Source organism: Hyperolius riggenbachi, chromosome 5 (genome assembly GCF_040937935.1).
Source record: "Hyperolius riggenbachi isolate aHypRig1 chromosome 5, aHypRig1.pri, whole genome shotgun sequence".
NCBI lineage: Eukaryota > Metazoa > Chordata > Amphibia > Anura > Hyperoliidae > Hyperolius > Hyperolius riggenbachi.
The window spans coordinates 205,093,361-205,114,816 of NC_090650.1; the positions used below are offsets into that span (position 1 = coordinate 205,093,361).

Consider the following 21,456-nt stretch of genomic DNA (forward strand, 5'->3'; position numbering starts at 1 on the left):
ACATTTCTGGTCCAGTCGGGTAAAACTGACAGGAAACATTCAAAACTGACAGGACTGGACTAGATTGAAAATGTACAGATTTATGTGTAAACCACACCTAAAGCAGGGAACACATTTAGCAGAATTGACTATGTTTTCTACTATATGCTATGGGGAAGTGTGTGCCCTGCCGAATCCTAATACACATAATGAGTTTTTCTGGCAGATTATTTCCAGCATGTCCAATCTGCTTTTTCAATCAATTTTCCATAGAAGTGAATGAAAAATCGATCGAAAATCAGATCGGACACGCTGGAAATGATCGATCTGGCTGTAAATCTGCCAGAAAATCTCATTGTGTGTATTAGGCATAAGACTCACTAATATCTCACTAAGACTAATATCAAAAGTGTTTGTAAGACACTTCATCCATTTATTCTCCCTGCATCAGACTACACTAATGCAAATCCTGGTCACCATCTGACTCTGATATGTGGCACCGAGCTGGGCTGTTTGGAATGTTAGTGCACTTCCAGTTTTGTCCAAAGGACCCTTTCTGTTTCTTCAGCACAGAAAAAGGAGGAGCTAGAGCCTGTAGGAGCTAACAAAGACTCCAGATTACACCATAACAATTAAGTGAAGAAATGGTGATTAGCAAAGAGAGAACGCAAGCCAAAATAGTGCAATATGTCACCAAATGGAGTAATGTGTGGAGAAAGGAAAATGGTACTCACAAAGGTAGGTTGCACTGGGGGCAACCAACCACTTGAGATAGGTGCAGATTTACAAACCCAACTCCACTCAATTGTCCAGAAGGTATTGGGTGCGATAGCTCTCTGATCAGCTACACAGACTACTGTGGTACTACAACTAGCCTGAGGAAGTGCGCTGAGAGCCTCAAAACCTATTGCCAGTGCATATTAAAATATATTTGTCATATGAAGTTGTTGTCATAATTGAGGTAAGCTACATCTCCTTTCTTCATTTTAGTTGTTTTTAACTCTGTTTTATATATTTCTTTTTGCCTCTTTCCTCCTGTTGAAATGAATTAAGTGATCCAGCTGAAAAGGTGGAAGATCAGGAAGCCTTACTGAGCATGTTTTGATTTTCAGTTTGTGCTGTCTGCTCCACTCATCCTTGAAGCACACCTGAAGTGAGAAGAACATAGATGTTGACATATTTATTTCCTTTTAAACAATGCAAATTGCCTGGCAGTCCTGCTGATCGTCCGCCTCTTATACTTTACGCCAAGACCCTGAACATGCATGCAGATCAGATGCTATGACTGAAGTTTTAACTTTTTTAACCATACTATGTAAGTCTTACTGGATTAGCTGCATGTTTGTTTCAAGTGTGTGATTCAAACACTACTGATGCCAGAAAGATCATCAGGATAACCAAGGCAGCTAGTATTGTTTAAAATTAAAAGAACATAGCAGCCTCAATATCCCTCTCACTTCAGGGTCCCTTAGCTTTGTGCTATTAAAAAAGTTTTACATTTTTTTTCTTTATGTCCACTGCATGGAGTTTTACTTGTAGTATAGTTAGGCACACTCCGTACATTAGGCATTTGTAAAAGTGTCACAACAAGTTGTAGTTGAAATAAAAATCTCAAATGGTAAAAACATAAGACATAAATACAATTTTGACATTTTTATACTTCTCAATATAAGTTACAAGATAAAAATCTGCATTACAATTTATTTAAAGGACAACTATCTCAAAAACACATTTTTAATACTATATATTGTTCTAAAAATTGCCACATTTACATGTAATCCTGCATAAATCCACATCTGTCGAAAGCGGTTGAAGAATGTCCTCCTTCCATGATAATGTAGCGCTCTCAGGAAAGAGGTAAATGCAGGTAGATGTGTGTGGGACACATTGTAGTGGAGCAGAGTTACGGTGTATGTAAGGCTGGTGACTGGCAATCAGTTGCGCACGACCGTGTAATGTGTGTGTGTGTGTGTATATATATATATATATATATATATATATATATATATATATATATATACTAAGCCAGCAGTCATTCTGGGGACAGAGATGTAGTCTGCCTTCTGTTACATGATAATAATGCGGAGTACACCTAGCCTACATGGATGGTCCATTGTTCACCTGCATTTAGCTACATACAGCCTTCAAGTCATTTAAATGTCTAGTTGCCACTCATATATTGTGCTATCAACACAAATGGATCTTTATATTGTAAAAACCACTAAAATAAATAGAGGAATCAAATCGGTAGCTGACTAGACCTTAGACACAGGTAACTATATTACAACCTAATAATATTTAATAGTGACAATTAGAGCAACATATATAATTTAAAATACATTTTGCATTATAGTTGTTCTTTAAAGGTGCAGTCTGAGTGCTGGTCTGGATCACCCACTGGCTTCTGAAGGACCGAAGTGCTCCATCTTAGTCTCCTCATACTGTGGAGCTTAGTGTTTTTTCCTGAAAACAGTGCAGAAATAATGTCTACAGCTGAAAGGTTAAATATGCAAACTCTCATTGGTTGAACCTGCAATCCAGGTCATTTACAGAGCCTCTCCTATGAAGACACTCCACTCTAAAATAATTGTTTTTGCATCTAGTTAATGTAAAATCCCTAAATCTCAAGGGCACTCCAGTAATCTGATTGTAGTGGAGTTTGTGGTTCTGATCCTTCTTGCTACTCTTTTTTTTTGCTTCATTCAGTGCAAAATAAATGATTTTTTTTCAGTGGGAGAATGTGACTCACCCCCCTCATAATAACCTCTACATAGACCTGAAAATGCAGGTTCTTGCCAAGGTGTTCCCCAAAGGTGCAAATAACGAGTGATTCATTCTGTATCGCCTAACTGGGATGCATGCTGCCTTTATATCCTATAAGCCTGTTATTTATGTTTACATTCTAGCACGTTAGCCTTAGATTTAATAAAAAGCTTATTTATTAAGTCATTTCATGTCATAGTGTATTGTGAGTTAGTGAACATTGTACTCCATTCTCCAAAGAAACCTGTTTTAGAGCTTGCAGAATAACCTACGAGTTTCAAGAATGCAACCTGGAATAGTACAAGTGTGTTTTGTTGTATAAAATTTACATTCAAATATTATTCTTTAAGAAAACTCCACCTCAAAAGAATAATGAACAGAAAACCTACAACATAATTTGCAGTGTATTGGGCTCTATACGTTTCCAGCCCATACCCGAACAATCACTGGCTTTATAAGCTAAACATTCCTCCTTAAATGTAGCACCAAAATAGAATTTGGAATGTCTGTTCCACCACAATTCTGTATACATCGCATGAGGTATGTTCTCTTTGGCATTACTTCAGTGTCATGTTTTATTTTCTGCGCTGTCACTTTCTTGGTTATTTTTTCCTTATGAGACTGCTTGAGCTGTTTTCAATGCACAACACGATGAACCTGTTGGAACAACTATAGGACTTCTGTTCTAACAGTCTTCCACTCCTGATAGAAGATGCCTGGCCAATGACTGCCATCTCTGCTGTTCTCCAAGCTTCACAGTAATTATGTACTAGGCGAATCCCGTTTAGACTTGATCCATGCCACACAATTTTTTGAGGCCTGTGTGATAAGAAGGAAGAGTGTAAATCAAACACTGTCTTCAGAAATAAAATAAATCATGAAATGTTAATGATCTCCAACAGCCTCAATTCTCAAATTGGCTGCCTTATAGACCCGAGTATAAGCCACCCCTCCCCAACTTTTACCTAAAACAATTGGAAAAAATGATTGACTCGAATATAAGCAGGGGAGGAAGGAATTTTAGGAGTGGTTCCCAGTGGAAATGGTACTCGGGACCCTGCTAGATTCATTTCAGAAAGAAAATTCAGACCGTCACAGTCTCAGAACTGACTGTCTCTCTTTAATGCGTACTGCTGTGTAGATAAGCAGGTATTCTGTAAACATTAATCTTCTGTATATGAAAAAAACAGATGTTTCCACTCCTAGCAGTACTGCTTCATTCATGGGGATTTTAAAGCAAATCTAGCAGAAGCATCAACAGGAAACAGCATTGTGGTCAGTGGATCAGGTGGTGACACTGGAGTTTTCGGATGAGTTATAACTGATATGCACATTTTGTCAAGACAAGTTGTGGCCGTGTTAGCATGCTGCCAGACTGTCTGGCAGCTCTGAGGTGTCCCCCGTTACCTACTTCCCCCAAAGTAGTGATTTGCAAAGTGTAGCAGCTTACCACCGATCCAGGGCCGCCGCCGGGTCTCCTCTGTAAGTGTGTCCATGTGCAAAACGGAGTGGCTTGTTTTGCTTTCCGCTGATCCACCGCTGGGTCTCCTCAGTCCATAGCACTCTTGTCTCTATCGATCCATGCAGTGACTCACGTGATGCGAGGCGCCACTAGATGGCGTCATAGCAACAAGACTGCTATGAACGTAGGTTACAGAGGAGACCTAGCAGCGGCTGTGGATCGGCGAAATGCAAAAGAAGCCATGCGGTTTCCATATAACCAAGGACACACTCGGGGGAGAACGGGGAGATGCTTCAGAGCTGCTGGATGTAGGTTACAGAGGAGACCAGGCATCGGGCGTGGATCGGCGGAAAGCAAAAGAAGCCACGGGGTTTCCATATTACCACAGACACACTCAGGGAGAACTGGTGGACACCTTCGAGCTGCCGGACGTAGGTTACAGAGGAGACCCAGCAGCGGGTGTGGATCTGCGATAAGGAAATTAAGCCGCACCACTTTTTATATCGCTACAGACACTCGCGGGAGGGAAGCGGGGACACCTCAGAGCTGCCAGACATTGTTTTTGGGCGGCACGCTGCCAGGGTTACGCAGCCAACAAATTTGCCTGCTGCACTGTGCACATGGCTATAGGGTTATGTAGCCGCCAGTCAGGGCATAGCTTTTTCCTATCGTGGTGTGAATTACAGTGGGGGCTGCACGGAGGGGGCACCACTAATGAGTGACTCGAGTATGCCGAGACCCCCACTTTTGGGCTACTTTTTTGGCCTAAAAAACTCGGCTTATACTCGGGTATATGCAGTATTTATAGTTGTGTACTGGTTAATGACAACTAAACTTCTTTGCCTTTCTATATAACAAACTAGAACACAGGTAGGAGTTGATATGGAGCACACCATCATTAAAAAGGTTATCTTTTCTGAATGTCACATTTATTTCTTAAACAGTCCATATTCTTTCAAGAGCAATACTCAATGCTCTACAATACACAGTATACTTTATTATATGAAAACAGAAGAATATGGGGTACTATTTTTTTAAGCAATAGATGTGGTGCTCATTCTCCTAAGATATCATTTTCATATTAATACTGTTTAAAATAACTTTTTAGCACTCTGTGATTGGAAAGTTATAAAAAAGTATTGTGAAAGTTATTCTCAGTATCTTCTTGCTTGCTGGTGGCTTAAAAAGCATTTTATTGATGAGGTGAAACAATACCACTTAAAGCGGTATAAAACCCTGACATAATATTCAATAAAAACATGTTTTCCTACTTTTTATATGCCATACGGTTATCATATTTGCTTTTGTGCAAAAGCAGTATTATTATTATTATTATTATTATTGCAAGTATTATTATTCATTTAGAAATTACAAGTTCCCAAAGTACAGTTTATTTGCTCTGAGAGCTGCCTTTGCATTTTATTCATAACTGTTTTTTCATCTTGTGATATAAGAAGAAATGCTTTCTGACTGAGGGTCTGACTGTGTTCAGGAGAATCTGCAGTGTCAGAGAAGTAGTTACTTAATTGTATCAAGTGAGGAATGTAAACACAAGATAACATTATCTCCAGTTCGGTGGAGTCCAGCTTTCTCTGCAGGGAACTTGTAAGTCCTGTGTTTAACTAATTGAATGCTGTTCTAGTAAATAAATGGTGGTAGTATATAATATGCTGTAAATAATCTTTAGAGCAAAGAAGACATGCTGGGTATCATTCCGCTTTAAGAGAAAAAGTAAATGAAATGGAGGCCACAGGGCTTTAAAAAATGTATAAAGAAAATGCACACAGCATGTGCCAAACAATTTTTTTTTAAAGAAAGCAATAAACATAATGATGACAACCAGGCTACGCTAGAATCTGTTTTTCTGTATTATTGTTGAACTATAGTAATTAAAAAACAATTAAGACAAACGTAAAATACACCTGAAGTGGGAGGGATATGAAGTTTGCCATATTTATACCCAATACCAGTTGCCTAGAAGTTCTGCTGATCTTTCTAGCATTAGTAGCTTCTGAATTACACACCTGAAACAAGCATGCAGCTATTACAGTCAGACATCAGTCAGGAACACCTGATCTGCATGCTTGTTCAGGGTCTGTGGCTAAAAATATCAGAGGCAGAGGATCAGCAGAATAGCCAGGCAATTTGCATTGTTTCAAAGGAAATTAACCACTTCACCACTGAGGGGGTTTACCCCCTGACCACCAGAGCAATTTTCATCTTTCAGCGCTCCTTCCATTCATTCGTCTATAACTTTATCATTACTTATCACAATTAAACGATCTATATCTTGTTTTTTCCACCACTAATTAGGCTTTCTTTAGGTGGGACATTATGCCAAGAATTATTTTATTCTAAATGTGTTTTAATGGGAAAATAGGAAAAATGTGGGAAAAAAATTAATTATTTTTCAGTTTTCGGCCATTATAGTTTTTAATTAATGCATGCTACTGTAATTAAAACCCATGAAATGTATTTGCCCTTTTGTCCCGGTTATAAAACCGTTTAAATTATGTCCCATCACAATGTTTGGCGCCAATATTTTATTTGGAAATAAAGGTGCATTTTTTTCAGTTTTGCATCCATCCCTAATTACAAGCCCATAGTTTATAAAGTAACAGTGTTGTACCCTCCTGACATAAATATTTAAAAAGTTCAGTCCCTAAGGTAACAATTTATGTATTTTTTTTATTGTACATTTTTTAATTTTTTTTAATTAAAAAAAAAAAAAATTGGGAGTGTGGGAGGTAATGAGTTCATTTTTTGTGTAAAAGCAATTTATTTGTATGTGAAAAAATGTGTAGGGTGTAGTTTTACTATTTGGCCACAAGATGGCCACAGTAACTTTTTGTTTTAATGCGACCTCCAAGCGTCCTTCCGGAAGCTTGGAGGAAGTACTTGGAGGCTGGGTAAGTGTTTACTTTTCACAATGATCGCGCTGCTCATCGGAGAGCAGCGGATCATTGCGGGGCTTAGATCAACGAACGGGAATGGATTTTCCCGTTCATTGAACTCCGGGCGAGCGGGCGGCGGGCATGTTTACTAGCGGCGGGCGGCGTGTTTACGAGCGGGAACGCGGAAAGTACGGATTTCTCCATCCCTGGGGGTTAAAGGATGGAAAAAGGGACGGAGAAATTCGTGCGGGAGGGGGGAAAGTGGTTAATATATCAGACTCCGTCCACATTCCTCTTACTTCACGTATGCTTTAATGTAGCACAGCTTTATTACAGAATAACATACTGTACAAATAGCTTTGTGCATCCTGACCCATTAGCTGAGTTCGGGATGACTGAGACTCCACTCTATTTGTTTTATAGACATGTGGCTTGGCTAAGACCTCTCACTCTCTTTCCCCCGTGCTATTGTAGCATTTTGTTTTCATAAATGGTGTATGTGTTAGGCTAGGTTCAGAGTGGGGCAGTGCAATACAGCTTTCCGCACCAAAATTACAAACCAATGCAACTTTTACAGTATGGCTGGTGCGGTCTAATGGTGCGCAGCATCCCAATGCACTACATTATTGCAAAACACGCATTAACAGTGACAGTGAAGCATACTTCTATGTGTCACTGTATGCGACAAAACATGTGGCATGATTTTCAATTGGTTTGATGCATGCCGTGTGCATTGTCTTTATGAAAGATTTCAGAAGCCCAATATACTCCCAGCTGAAGTCTGATGCATGAATTGTTTGCTTACTATGTACATAGGCCATTTGGCATGAGGTAGTGTGGGGAAACTGTGACACTGGTGAACTGGCATGGGGCGAGACACTGCAGTTTTTGTAGACTATTATCTTCCATTTTTCGCGTTGAGCTGTGCAGAAAACTGCTCCAGGCAGCATTTTTTTTCCACCTGCATGCGGAAGCAGCCTATTGATTTCAATAGGCTCTGGTTCCACATGTAATTCACCTGTGGGGAAATTCTGCATTTTGGCTACAGTGGAAATGGGCTCTAATGGCTTTTAATATTGTCTGTGTTACAGGTTGTTAAGCCCATGAATTGTGGAATGCAAAATGCCAATATTTCTGTACATAGGTTATCTGAATAGATTGCCACCATTTATAATAACTAAAAAAAACCTCTCAGGGTATAAACTAAATGTATACAGAGTAAAAAAAGATTACTTCGCATTGGAGAGCAATATTATTAAGAAGTGAACCCAAACTCTTAACAAAGGTTTAGACAACTTACCTTGATAAGCCCATTGATCAGACAGGAAATTTGTTTAGGTTTGCTGAAACCTCCACCGGAGACCAGTAGTGCTTTGCTGCCCATAACACAACCATCAGCTACCATCTACCTCACTTAATGTATAAAATGCTCTCCCACCTCCAATGCTGGTCACGTATGAGAACATGTTAAAACAAATGATTTCCTTTGTTCCAACTGAAAATTCAGACTTGAACAATTTTTACTGGAAGCAATCTTTTCTTAGTAGCCAATTGATAAGGTTTTCCAACCTGATGGACCTCATCTGTGGGGAAAATGACTTTGCAATCTTCTTCCATACATCATCTCATGTATATCCTGCATCAAACAGTAAGCTCACTTATTCAGTGTCTTTTGTCTACAGGGTCATGTCTTGTGATTGTGTGTTTGCAGTAGAATGTATGAATACACAGAAAGTGAATTGTGGAGCCTGGAGATACTGAAGAAATGTCCTCGCTGTTGGTTCAACCATGAGACCACAATCATTTTTACTGAGCTTTCAGGAACACCCACTATGTCCTAACATTACCCTGACAGTGGCCATTGTATTTTACTAGCTAATTGCTGAAAATAATAACAAAAAAATTCAGTTCTGATTTTTGGTATCACTAATAGCTCCACTAGGGATCCTCAAAGGAGTTGCCTTAGTAAATGAAGCTAAGCACTTATAATGTAAGCAGACGTTTGACCATGAAAAAGGGACACATTTATGCAAAGAGAATAACTGGGAAATTAACTGCTATACTTACCAAGTTGAATCCGTCATAACATTTCTGCCATCAAATGAATATATTGGAATTTGGGGGTTGAATTGTCCTCCATTCCCAGAAAACATGGACTCCCAATTGTCAAAAAGAACTTCACCCTAAAAAACAGTAACAGAGCAAATAGTGTTCTGAGCATCCTAAAAATGTATTGTATTGTAGTTACTGAAAAGAAACACTTATAGAATTAACCTGGAAGAAGAAATGTAGACTAAAATGTTTTATTCATATCAATAGAATGCAGACTGTAAAACCTTTCACACTGCCCTGAGATAAGAAAATCCCTCCCAATCTCCTAACAACATACAGTAACATTTCTTTTATACTTATCCAGTTCTGCACTAGATTCTGTGTCCAGCCCAAGGAGATCATGCAGGCTATGAACAAATGTTTGGTATATTTTATGCAATGACCCTAAATTATGCTATTTTATTCCACCTAGACCTAATATTACATTTAGAAGACACCCTAGTCAAAAGTAATTTTAATGGATCCGCCCGTTCACTTTGTCAGGTTGTGGGCAGCTATATGTGTGGCAGTTGCTCGTTTTGTAGATTTATGCATGTGGGCAGGACTGTTCTGCTTCCTGGCAGGAACATGAATTATTTTATTAATTGTTCAACTAAATTTGTTGTGTATTTGTTGTTATGCCCATGTGGAGGTTCTTATGTGGTTAAGTCAACACGTGAGTTAAGAGATCTTATGTCGAAACATTTGAAGAATTTCTGTAATACTAGTTCCACCTCTCCTGTTGTGTAGTACTTCAGGAATGCCCATGGTGGAAGTACAAAAGGTATCTGTTTTGAGGGTTTGGATCGTATCCACCTATCAATTAGGGGTGGTAACTCCGACCCGCCTTCTTATGCAAAGGGACTGTCGTTGGATCTTTGATCTACTTGCAACGTCCCCCCAAGGTTTAAATTAAATGGAGGGTCTTGCCTCATTTCTAACTATATAGAATCATCACATCCCTGTATCAGTTTTTCACTTGGGTCTGCGATATGTTTTTATACACTTTTTCTATGGTTTTGGATTCTCTTCCGTCATGACAGATGACTTTTATGACTTTTTTGATTGATTCTTAGATACTTCACATATATACTGTGCATGCATGTTTTTGTTTTATTTTCACGATTGTCCTTTTTTTTGCTATTGTTTTATCCACACAACTAACTGGTGTCATATGTTGGTTTTCTATATATGCCTTTCTTGTTAGGGATCCTTATTTTAGGTTACCTTGTTCATAAATTCATAAATTCGCACAGCGCATCTGCACAGGAGGTGGCCGCTGGTCCGCCTCCTCTGCTGATTCACTGTGACATGGTTTCTCCTGGTTGCTAAGCAACTGGGGTCTCTTTGGTCTGTGCGCGATGGGTCAGACGTATTGCAGTGTGACGCAGACAGAGGAAAGGGATTGGCCGGTCATGGCTATTTATTCTGTATGTGTGTGATGATGCAGTGAGGTACGCCCCCTGAGTAAGCTGGAACGACCCTGGTGAAACATGTAGGGGTGACGACTTGGCCTCACAGTGCACTGTTGCTGGTTGTAAATGTGCCTGCCCTGTCCCCAGTCTCCATGCCATGTGTCCAATCTGCACTGGACAAAGGCATAGCGCACAATAGAGTGGCTTTTGTGTGCAGAGTAAAGAGGGGAACAATGGTCGGCAAGTTTGAAGCCCCTTTTATACTTGCATTGCGTTACTCTGTTTTACCGCAGTGTAAAACAATGGCAATGCAAGTATATGGGGCCTTACACACTTACCGTATCGCGCGGAAAGCTTCCCAATCGCTGCCGAGCTGGTGCAAAGTCTGCAGCATGTTACCGTATGACTTCCGCAGCAACACAGCGGCGGCAGAAGACATTGGAGTCAATTGGCAACACGGGAATTTAAACACGGAGAGCACGGCCCGTCAAGGTGTGCATACATGGACCGGCGGGAATCACAGTGACTTTCCTTGTGCCCAGCATGGAGTACGTCACTGAGCAGGGGTGGCGCTATGCATATGACTCTGTTGGCCCACTCTGCTGCAGAGTCAAATGTTTGTCATTTGTTGCGGTGGAATGTGGCAGGAGCATTGCATCTCCACCATAACAAAAAGTGTAAAACCGGCCTAAAGATACAACGTGACGAGTTATTCAAGTGATCTTGGCCAGAGCCGGGACAAGGTCCTCCAGCACCCAAGGCTGAGACACCAAAGTGCGCCCCTCCATCCCAGCCGTCACACACTGATTGCTATTAGACTAAGAGGCGCCACAGGGCCCACAACCTCCCCAACACCTTAATATCTAGTTATCTGGCTTGCAGTCACTGCTATGTATCTCATTTTCTTATTTCTTTCTGCTTCATACACGATTAGGAATGACAGCTGAATGAATTGTGCACCCCCTCCTACACTGCACCCTGAGGCTAGAGCCTCTCCAGCCTATGCCTCGGCCCGGCCCTGATCTTGGCACACCTTTGGGGAACCTGTACTAATGCTAAATTCACGACTAAGGTAGCACCAATTCTGACTCGCCTGAGAACATGTCTAGATAAATGACGGTTAGTAACATGACTGTGTTCTCTGTAAAGTGCTGTAGAAGATGTCAGCACTTTTTAAATTCATTATAGATTACTTTTTATTTCTTCCTTCCTTGTATGGTAATACTTTGGAAAATCTTATACTATTTAATATCTTTCTAATAGGAACGGCAAGTACTGTATGTGTGTATTTATCTTACCCTTAGATTAACAATGGGCAGGTTGAATTTATCTCCTCTTCTAACTATGCTTTGGAGGTCTTGCAGATGGGATGAGAGGAAAGCTCTGTAAGTGGAAGTCAAGCCAACTGCTCGAGCCTGCTGGAAGCACTGTAAATCCGCCCGTACATCGCCAGTGAAAGGAGAGTTCAAAGCTACAAGATGCAGCTACAAAGAGAAAGAAAACAGCTTAGAATGTCCATGTCTATATCATGCATACTGTTCAGTCTACTGTTTGCTTTTGTAACCAAGACAATAAAATACTAAAGCTGCAGCCAGAACAGTGGTTATTGAATGTTTTCTTACATAAAAATAATACATAATACCTAATCTAGTGGTAAAATTTGGTAATTTAGTGGTAAAATTTGATAAGATTCAAAGCAAACAACTGAGTCCAAAATATTGTTTGTTCATTTAGTTATTGAATGAAAAACTCTGACGTTTTCAATAAGTTCCACAAAGTCTAGCAGATGTCTGTATTAATATCCGTGATGTTAACAGTGTTAGGCCTCTTGCTCACTGCAAGCGATTCCGATTCAGATTCCGCTTTTTAATCAGTTTTTACATCCGATTCCGATTCCGATTTGCAGTTTGCTCCCTGCACACTGCAAATCGGAATCTGAATCGGATGTAAAAACAGATTAAAAAGCGGAATCTGAATCGGAATCGCTTGCAGTGTGCAAGAGGTCTTAGGGTGGAATTCCCCAGAGTCAGGAGGCCACCCTTCCATTTTTACCTTTCAGGCCTCCATGTATGGTCCTTTAAAGGACACTAAAAGTTAGAGGGATATGGAAGCTGTCATGTTTATTTCCTTTGAAACAATACAAGTTGCCTGACATCCTGCATCTTCCATGCATCAGTAGTAGCTGAATCACACCCCTGAAACAAGCATGCAGCAAATACAGTCAAAGTTTAGTCAAACATCTGAGCTGTATACTTGTTCAGGTTCTATGGCTAAAAGTATTAGAGGCGGAGGATCAGCAGGACAGCCAGGCAATATGCATTATTTAAAAGGAAATACATACTGCAGCCTCTATATTCTTTTCACTTTAGGTGTCCTTTAAGAGGCTAACTACTTGCCAGTAAAATAAATAAATATAATGTCCAGATGCATAGGCAGTAATTAAGTGCAGCATAAATAGGTTATTCTGAGTGACATAAACAGTATAGCAAAGTCAGCTTGTACTTGAATGTACTGGATAACATTTTTGGTGTATAATGCAGCAAAATATGAGATGCTCATAGCAGAACTAAATGTACTTACATTTGGTACTCCATCATCTGTATTCAAAACTGGGGTCAGAGCAGGGAAACCCTGGTATCCCTGTAAAGCAGATGTCAAAGTACATTTTAGAAATGGTATGTAATGCCGGGCATAGACGGCTCGTTTTTTTATTATCAATCGAGCCGCTGATGGCTCGATTGATAATATCCGACAGGTCCGATTGCCCGCCGGATCGATTCCCAGCTCGATACCGAGCGGGAATCGATCCGGACGGCCGCGGGGATGAGCAGGGACGCGGCGGGAGTCGATCCGGCGGCTGATCGAGCTGCCGGATCGCATCATGTATTCCCAGCATAAGGTTGTTAATGGCATCTGTGTGTACTCTCTGATAACTCTGATGCATTGAAGTGAACAAACAAGCAGTCTGAATGTGCTAGTTCTATCTCTCAACATTGTAATGTTTGAAATGGGTTAATACACTAGGAAAGTCTGAAGGGCTGCTATATGTAGAATGCATAATTTCCCATAAGGGCCTACTTCCATTGAGCCCAACTCCAGGTTAAATCTGCAGGATTTCCCTGTCGAGGTGCACAGGAAAAGTTGCCTATCTGTCTAGTGGCTTGTTGCTACCCAGTAGCTATACCCTTATTGTTGCTACCCAGGTCGCACTTTGGTGGAAATGTGGACAGCATGCTGCATATTTCTGAAGCACATAGCCGAATCCCTTAGCCCTGCACACCTAAAAATTTGGCTTACGGCTATGCAACAGAATGGGAACTGCGGCTGAATCTGTAATGGTTCAGAATCCAGTGTAAATAATGTTTTATGCTGCATAGCACTCATGAATAAATAATTAAAATGTTGAGATAATTGGAATAGAAGATATTTCATATAAAATGGGTACAGTTGAGAACATATTTTGTGACATACTGTACATCTATCCATCTTTTTTATGATTGCGCAACACCAGTTTGCATGGCACAGTTATATGGAAAAGCTGTATGTAAGTTAAATATCTCCAGAAAATATTTATATATGTACGCTGCTGCAGCGGTTTCACTAACTAGCTGTCAAGCTGTGTAGCATCTCTGCAGCCCCTATTGCTACGCCACTGCTTTGCTACCTAATAGCATACCATATTTAATAACTAAAGGTCTGGTTTGCAGAATCCCTTCGATCCTCAAATAATCTTCCCCAGCCTGACATCAATCGCATAACACTAATCTGGCACTCTGAATATAAAACATTGCAGCAATAGTCTTAAGATGCCCAAAACATAAAATATACAATTAAGCAGTAAAAAACTTACATGACCAGAAATTGCAGGTGGTGGAGGGCTATCGGCAGGAAGGGCTATCAAGTCTCCAAGCTAAAATTAATAGAGTATGACAAGAAAAATGTTCATTTTTGCTGACAAATTTGTTTATAGCTCTTGAAACAAATAACCATATCACTAGTTGTACAGAACTGTAAGAACCCTAAGATACTGTTCTGACCCAGTTTAGCATCATGCCTGAAGAAGAAACTTAAAGTTTTTTAAGTTTAAAGGGAAGTCTTGTACAGTTAGTCATTAAATGTATTACCGTATATACCGCCAGGTCCATAAATATTGGGACATCAACACAATGTGCTTTAACTGCAGACTGCCAGCCTTAATTTGAGGGTATTTACATTCAAATCAGGTGAACAGTGTAGGAATTACAACAGTTTGCATTTGCCCCTCCCACTAGTTAAGGGAGTAAAAGTAACAGGACAGAATAATAATCATAAAATCAAACTTTCACTTTTTAATACTTGGTTGCAAATCCTTTGCAGTCAATTACAGCCTGAAGTCTGGAATGCATAGACATCACCAGACGCTGGGTTTCATCCCTAATGATGCTCTGCCAGGCCTCTACTGCAACTGTCTTCAGATCCTGCTTGTTCTTGGGGCATTTTCCCCAGTTGTGTCTTCAGCAAGGGAAATGCATGCTCAATCGGATTCAGGTCAAGTGATTGACTTGGCCATTGCATAACATCCACTTCTTTCCTTTCAAAAACTCTTTAATTGCTTTTGCAGTATGCTTTGGTTCATTGTCCATCTGCACTGTGAAGCGTTGTCTAATGAGTTCTGAAGCATTTTGCTGCTTTTGTCAGCAGTCACATCATTAACAAATACAAAGGAACCAGTTCTATTGACAGCCATACATTCCGACACCATGACACTACCACCACCATGCTTTACTGATGAGGTGGTATGCTTAGGATCATGAGCAGTTCCTTTCCTTCTCCATACTCTTCTCTTCCCATCAATCTGGTACAAGTTGATCTTGGTCTCATCTCTCCATATGATGTTGTTCCAAAACTGTGAAGGCTTTTTTAAATATAATTTGGCAAACTCTGGCCTTCCTGTTTTTAGGCTAACCAATGGTTTACATCTTATAGTGAAGACTCTGTATTCACTCTGGTGAAGTCTTCTCTTGATTATTGACTTTGACACACATACACCTACCTCCTGGGCAGTGTTCTTGATCTGGCCAACTGTTGTGAAGGGTGTTTTCTTCACCGGGGAAATAATTATTTGGTCATCCACCACAGTTGTTTTCCATGGTCTTCCGGGTCTTTTGGTGTTGCTGAGCTCACCGATGCGTTCCATCTTTTTAAGAATGATCGAAACAGTTGTTTTGGCCATGCCTAATGTTTTTGCTATCTCTCTGATGGGTTTGTTTTGGTTTTTTTTCAGCCTAATGATTTCAGATCAGTGTGAGTAAGGGAGAGGAGAGGACGCACCACAAATTACAGGTAGAAACTATAAAAGTATTACTGTACTAAGCAAGGGTTGGCACTTGACCTGAGCTGCTGCAATACGTGACTATGTCATGCCATCTGGCACATGGGGTACGAACAATTACTGTAACAGGATAATAACTAATCATCAATCCTGAGATCATATAGTAAACCTTTAATCCAAAAAGTGGAACAAGTAAGCAAAGACTTATTAATACCAATTAAAATCCCTATAATGGAGAGCGTCAGATCAAACAACCACATGCACATTAAAAAAACACCGTACACTCACAGCTTAGACACGGTGTCGGATCTGGCCTCTTTAGGGAGGGAATACTTTTTATGTTGGTGGGGATTATGTTGAAAGAGTTATGTTAGAGAGTTTGATTATAGGACATGGAGTGTGTAGGACATGGAGTGTGTTTGAGAAGGGATTACTAGGACATGGATGGGGAATACTGCTTTACATCGGTATGGGGGATGGTAGTTATGTTGGGAGGGAAGATTGTTAAAGGGTGGTTTTGCTAACCATAGAAAATGAATAGTAGCTTACATGGGAATAATGGGAGGGGGGAGGCATTATCTACAGGGGGGTTTGCTAGAACACGGAGGATAAACAATTTATTTGTTGGGAAATGGATTATGTGGGGAAGCAGGTGAGGAAGGAGGGTTGCTATGATATGTGGTCAGGTGAGTAATGCCTGTTGGATATATGTGGAACCAACAATCTCATTTATTTTGGGATGTTGTGTTAGCTGTTTGCTATCCTGTGAGTTTTAGGCAAGGTCCCTTTAAATGTTACTTTGTGTATTTGCCCAGCCTTGTGAGCTGTTCATATGATTGCTATCAGCCTGACTGAGGGACTACCAATTTTTAGCTAAGTAAGAGATTGTTTACACTACAAGAGCTTTTCTAAGCGTTGTGTGATTTTAAAAGCTCTTGCTAATGTATGCGTGTGTTCACACTGGAGCGATGTGATTTTGTCAAAATCCCCCATAGGGAGAGACTATCTGCTCCCTCCTCCCAGCTCCTTCCTGACTACCACATGGGAATAATCATGGGATATAAAGTACCCTGGGATTGCAAAAAAAGGTGGTTTTTCCAGCATCCCCCCATAGTCTGTCAGGTCCCTCAGTGTCCAACTGGTCCCCTCCTATGTGTCGCTGTCCTGTAAGACATATCTGCTACTGGAGCTCTAGTCGCAGCTACTGCACAGGCGTGGTCCCATCTGCACGGCTCCTGGATCGGGCTCCTTCCACATTCAAAAAACATACAGATAAGTTGTGCTTGAAATTGCGGCCCTAAACTACAACACATACACTACACAATGCATACATATGACTATGGTAGGGATTAGATTGTGAGCCATTGTAAGGTACAATTAAAAGGAATCTAAAGTGATAATAAACTTATGAGATCATTTGTATGTGTTGTAAAGCTAAGAATTAGAACATTAGTAGCAGAGATATGAGTCCCATATTGCTCCCAGTACATGACGAGTTGAAAAAACTTCAGTTATCTATGCAAAAGAGCTTATCTGAGCTCTCCGACTAATTTAGTCAGGCAGCAATGCTATTTTCTGAAGCACTCATCTCAACATGTCTCTCACTGTTTCTTGTTTGTTTAAGGCTTTTCTGCCAGGAAGTTCAAAGGGTCATTAACTCTGCTCTGTTTTTTATCATTCAAATTACAGAGTGTAATTTATAAACTGCAAATATGATAGAATGATGCAATGTTATAGAAAAACAGCTATATAACTGAAAATAAAAATAGGAGACTCTTTTCTTTGCTATTATGTTCTATTCATTTTCCCTACTACACATGCAATTCATTATATCATACGTTTTTTTTCGCTTCAGTGTCACTTTAATTGACAAGCCAATTTAATCTATACAGCACTGCGGAAGATGTCGGCGCTATATAAATACTAAATAATATTTTAATATTTCTGTATCAGCAACTTTAATGCCATTGTTACAGAACACTACTTACTTGAACTTTTCTCCAGCCACCTTGGACTCGAACGTACACCTCACTGCTCTCGCTCAGGTAAATAAGAGTGCCTTCTGGTACTAGGTGGGTTCTCTGCACCATATCCTCAGTGTTTTTTATTGCTGTGGCCTATCACAAAACAAAGTATAGCAACAACAAAAATAGCTGTTGAGTACAGAAGGTACATAATGTCTCCTCGCTAAACTAACTTTGAAATGAGAAAAATCTTGCAATGATTAGTAACTCTTTCCCTAGCAAGCCTTTAGAACAATGTGACAAATGACTCTTCTACTTGAGCAGGAACCATCAGAGCCACCATCTCAAAAGTGACATCCCATGAGTATGCCTTCAGCTATTTACTGCTCAAGAACAGGACAACTTCTTTACTTAGAGAAACCTTTACAGCAGCTGTGGAGGCAGCCTGCCTTAGTGTGTACCTATGAATTGGCCGCCGGGAGATTTGGTTAAAGCCAATAAACAGCTAATCCTGCTCCTGCACAAGTCCTGGCAGCATTAATCACTATTCCCCCTCCAGACCACCATAAATAGTGAAGGAAAGATCTAATTCGGTTTCCAACTCTTGCTGGCAGCCGAATTACAGTGTTTATGTAGTAATTTGCGCTCCGTTTCAACGGCGCTCAAATTACTTGCGAGCGCCGCTATAGCCTTAATTCCTATTCTAACCTATGGTGGCGCCGGCTGCCCAAATCTCCTGCGCTGTTTTTACAGTGCTCGTGCCTAAGTGTCCTGCTTTATTCCACATCTTAGCTTCCTTTGCCAATGGTAGAGAATTGGCAGGTAAGTAGGCATACTTCTTCAAAAGTATGTAAAAGCAGCCCAGCCCTGGCAGTTTCTCATGGTATACTAGGTCATTCCATTACTTCTCAGTAGAGAGAAGAGAGAATGATCCGAATAGCCCATAGTGTGGCAGCTATGTACAAAGTCTCTAGCAAGGATCCTGAGCAAAGGATCCTTGGTCTTTCCCCTTGTGTGGCAGCTATGTACAAAGTCTCTAGCAAGGATCCTGAGCAAAGGATCCTTGGTCTTTCCCCTTGACATCTATCCTGCTCACACAGATATGGGATATCAAGATTGAAGATGGCTCTCATATTCTGCCTGGATCCCGAAACCAAGCTTAAGCCCCATATACATGCTCAACAGCGATCTTTTATGCAGCACGATTGTTGAACAACTTTTGCTGTGAAACAAGTTGAAACAGCGGAAAAAGTATTTTGCTATTGTTTAAAAAGCTGATAAGACTGATAAGAAGTCAATGAGAAAAATTAATGACATAGAAGCATTAGCCTGCTGCAGCATTTGTATGGTTCATTTTTAAGCTTGGTTTACTTGCAAAAACAAAATATTATAACCCTATGCTTCAACTCAAAAGTTTTTGCATCTTCCCATCTGAAATTATGAGTACTTTTTGCTTGCTGGAGGCTGAAAAGGTATTTTTGATAAAGTGAGAAAATAGTTCTTATGAGAAAAGTCAATTGAATGAGGTTTGAGTGCTCTTTTATTCATTTATTATCACAATGTATTCAACCCAAGATTTTTTCTTAAACTGTGGCCTATTATACTGATGTTTTATCTTTTGATAGTGTCCATAAAAACACTGCTATGACTATTGCTACGCCCTTGTCTGCAAAGACCTCTCTGTTGCAGCCCAGTTTTCATAATTACTTTGAGAAACGCAAAACAATTTTTATCTTCTGTAATTTATCCAGTCATTCAATAAAAGTTTACAGTTCTGCTCATTTTTAATAGGGTGACTAAAGGCTATAACATGAAAGCTCAGGATTTTTAGGAAGTCCTCTTGCTGGGGTTGATTCACAAAAATGATCTCATGAATTATCTTGCCTTACCTATATCTCTCCTTATCTATGAAATCAATTTTGAGCATGATTTATATACAGTAGGTTTATTTCCTCTCCTTGATTTTCACTTTTTTTGCTTGTTGGGCACATTAAAGTATTTATGTGGATACAGTGAGATAATTCATGAGAATTGTGTAATAGCTGTGGCCTTCTCATTCTGAGTAGAGTTATATTCTACCTAGCAATATTACTATGAACTGTTGTAGTGATCTGCACAGTCACTGGTGAACATGGAAAAGTACCGGTATTTACCAAATTTTTTGTTCCTGGTGTTCCTGGCTGGCCTGGTGGACCTGGAGGGCCGGGAATGGCAACTGTTAAATAAAGGTAACATTATAAATGTAGAGCATACCCATATTAGATGGTCTTTTTTAAAGTAAACCAGAGCTGAAGAAATAAGAAGAATTGATACTTACCCAGGGCTTCCTCCAGCCCCATAAGCACATGCGAGTCCCTCGCCGTCCTCCCGCGGTCTGTCGTTCAGCCGTGATCAGCCCCGGTAATTGTCTCAGTGGGGTCCAGTCTAGGTCTGTGCGGACCTCCCATGCATGCGCAGAAGACCCAGACTTGAAGCGACTGAGACAATTATCGGGGCTGATTGTGGCTGAACGGCAGACCGTAGGAGGACAGCGAGGGGCTCGCACATGTTTGTGCTGCTGGAGGAAGTCGTAGGTAATTATCGATTTTTCTTATTACTTGAGCTCTGGTACACTTTAAACAATACCAAATGTTTTTAAAAGGTTATTAGGCAAACACAGATCAATAATCTAATTAGATTTAGCATCAAAGTAAATAATTAAGCATATGTAATAATTAGGCAAACACAGATCAGTAACCTGATTAGATCTAGCATCAAAATAAACAGTTAAGCTGATTAGATTAAGCATCAGTGTAAATAATGATGCTCATGGATGCTGTAGATTCTTTAAACTCGCAAAGAACAATTTCTGCATATAGCAATGCAGTTCTGTTCAAAGTAATACACATATTGTTGCAACACAATTGAATGAATCTGGGATCTGTAGTGGAGGCACGTGTAACCTGTCTTCTGCTTTCGATTAATGCACTGTGTCTGAGCAAGAGATGTGCCAAAATTTTGTTATAGGAAAAACTGTCAATGTATTCAATATAATTGCACTACTTCCTAATGATAGACTAATTCACAGTCAAGCCTTTTCGGTTCGCCACACCTCTGTTGTTCCCAGTTTAAATTGAAACAATTCCTATGGTATCAGCGCTTACATACCATAGGAATTGTATAGGAAAAGCTTGTTTACAGACCTATGGGGACCAGTTTAGCATGAAACTAAAGATTATACCAAAATACTCTGTGGCATTGTACAGATAAATAATTACAGACAACTACAAAGGCATTATGGATGAAAGTACAGTTTTAGAGCAGATCTTAAGTAAACATACAAGGGTCAGTCAGAATATAACAATACAAAGAAAAACAATAGAACAGAGGGCTTGCCTATACCACCTTACAGTAGGGAGTAAGAAGTAGTAGAGGTACTGGAGGAGGGGGAAGCCGTAAGCTGTAAATGAGATACAATTATGTGACACTTGTATAACTAGTTGGAAGCAAAGATGGCTCAATAATCAGACATGATTATGAAGGCAAATTATACGCAGCATTGCTTTTTAATAGGAGGGCTTTTGGTCTCTTTTAGCCC

At 40.1% G+C, this 21,456-nt stretch overlaps 1 protein-coding gene across 2 annotated transcripts in view; it reads right to left on the reverse strand.

Annotated features, from left to right (window-relative positions):
* Positions 1–1,617: 1,617 nt before the first annotated feature.
* Positions 1,618–21,456, reverse strand: part of COL15A1 (collagen type XV alpha 1 chain) — a 361,488-nt gene continuing 341,649 nt past the window's right edge. For both annotated transcript variants that reach the window (XM_068236615.1, XM_068236614.1), the window contains 7 exons: positions 20,033–20,094; positions 17,904–18,032; positions 14,455–14,514; positions 13,185–13,244; positions 11,903–12,088; positions 9,166–9,281; positions 1,618–3,561 (listed from right to left, as the gene is read on the reverse strand). In XM_068236615.1, coding sequence (XP_068092716.1) covers positions 3,345–3,561; positions 9,166–9,281; positions 11,903–12,088; positions 13,185–13,244; positions 14,455–14,514; positions 17,904–18,032; positions 20,033–20,094 — 830 coding nt within the window. In that variant the 3' untranslated portion in view covers positions 1,618–3,344. The remainder of the gene's footprint in view (positions 3,562–9,165; positions 9,282–11,902; positions 12,089–13,184; positions 13,245–14,454; positions 14,515–17,903; positions 18,033–20,032; positions 20,095–21,456) is intronic.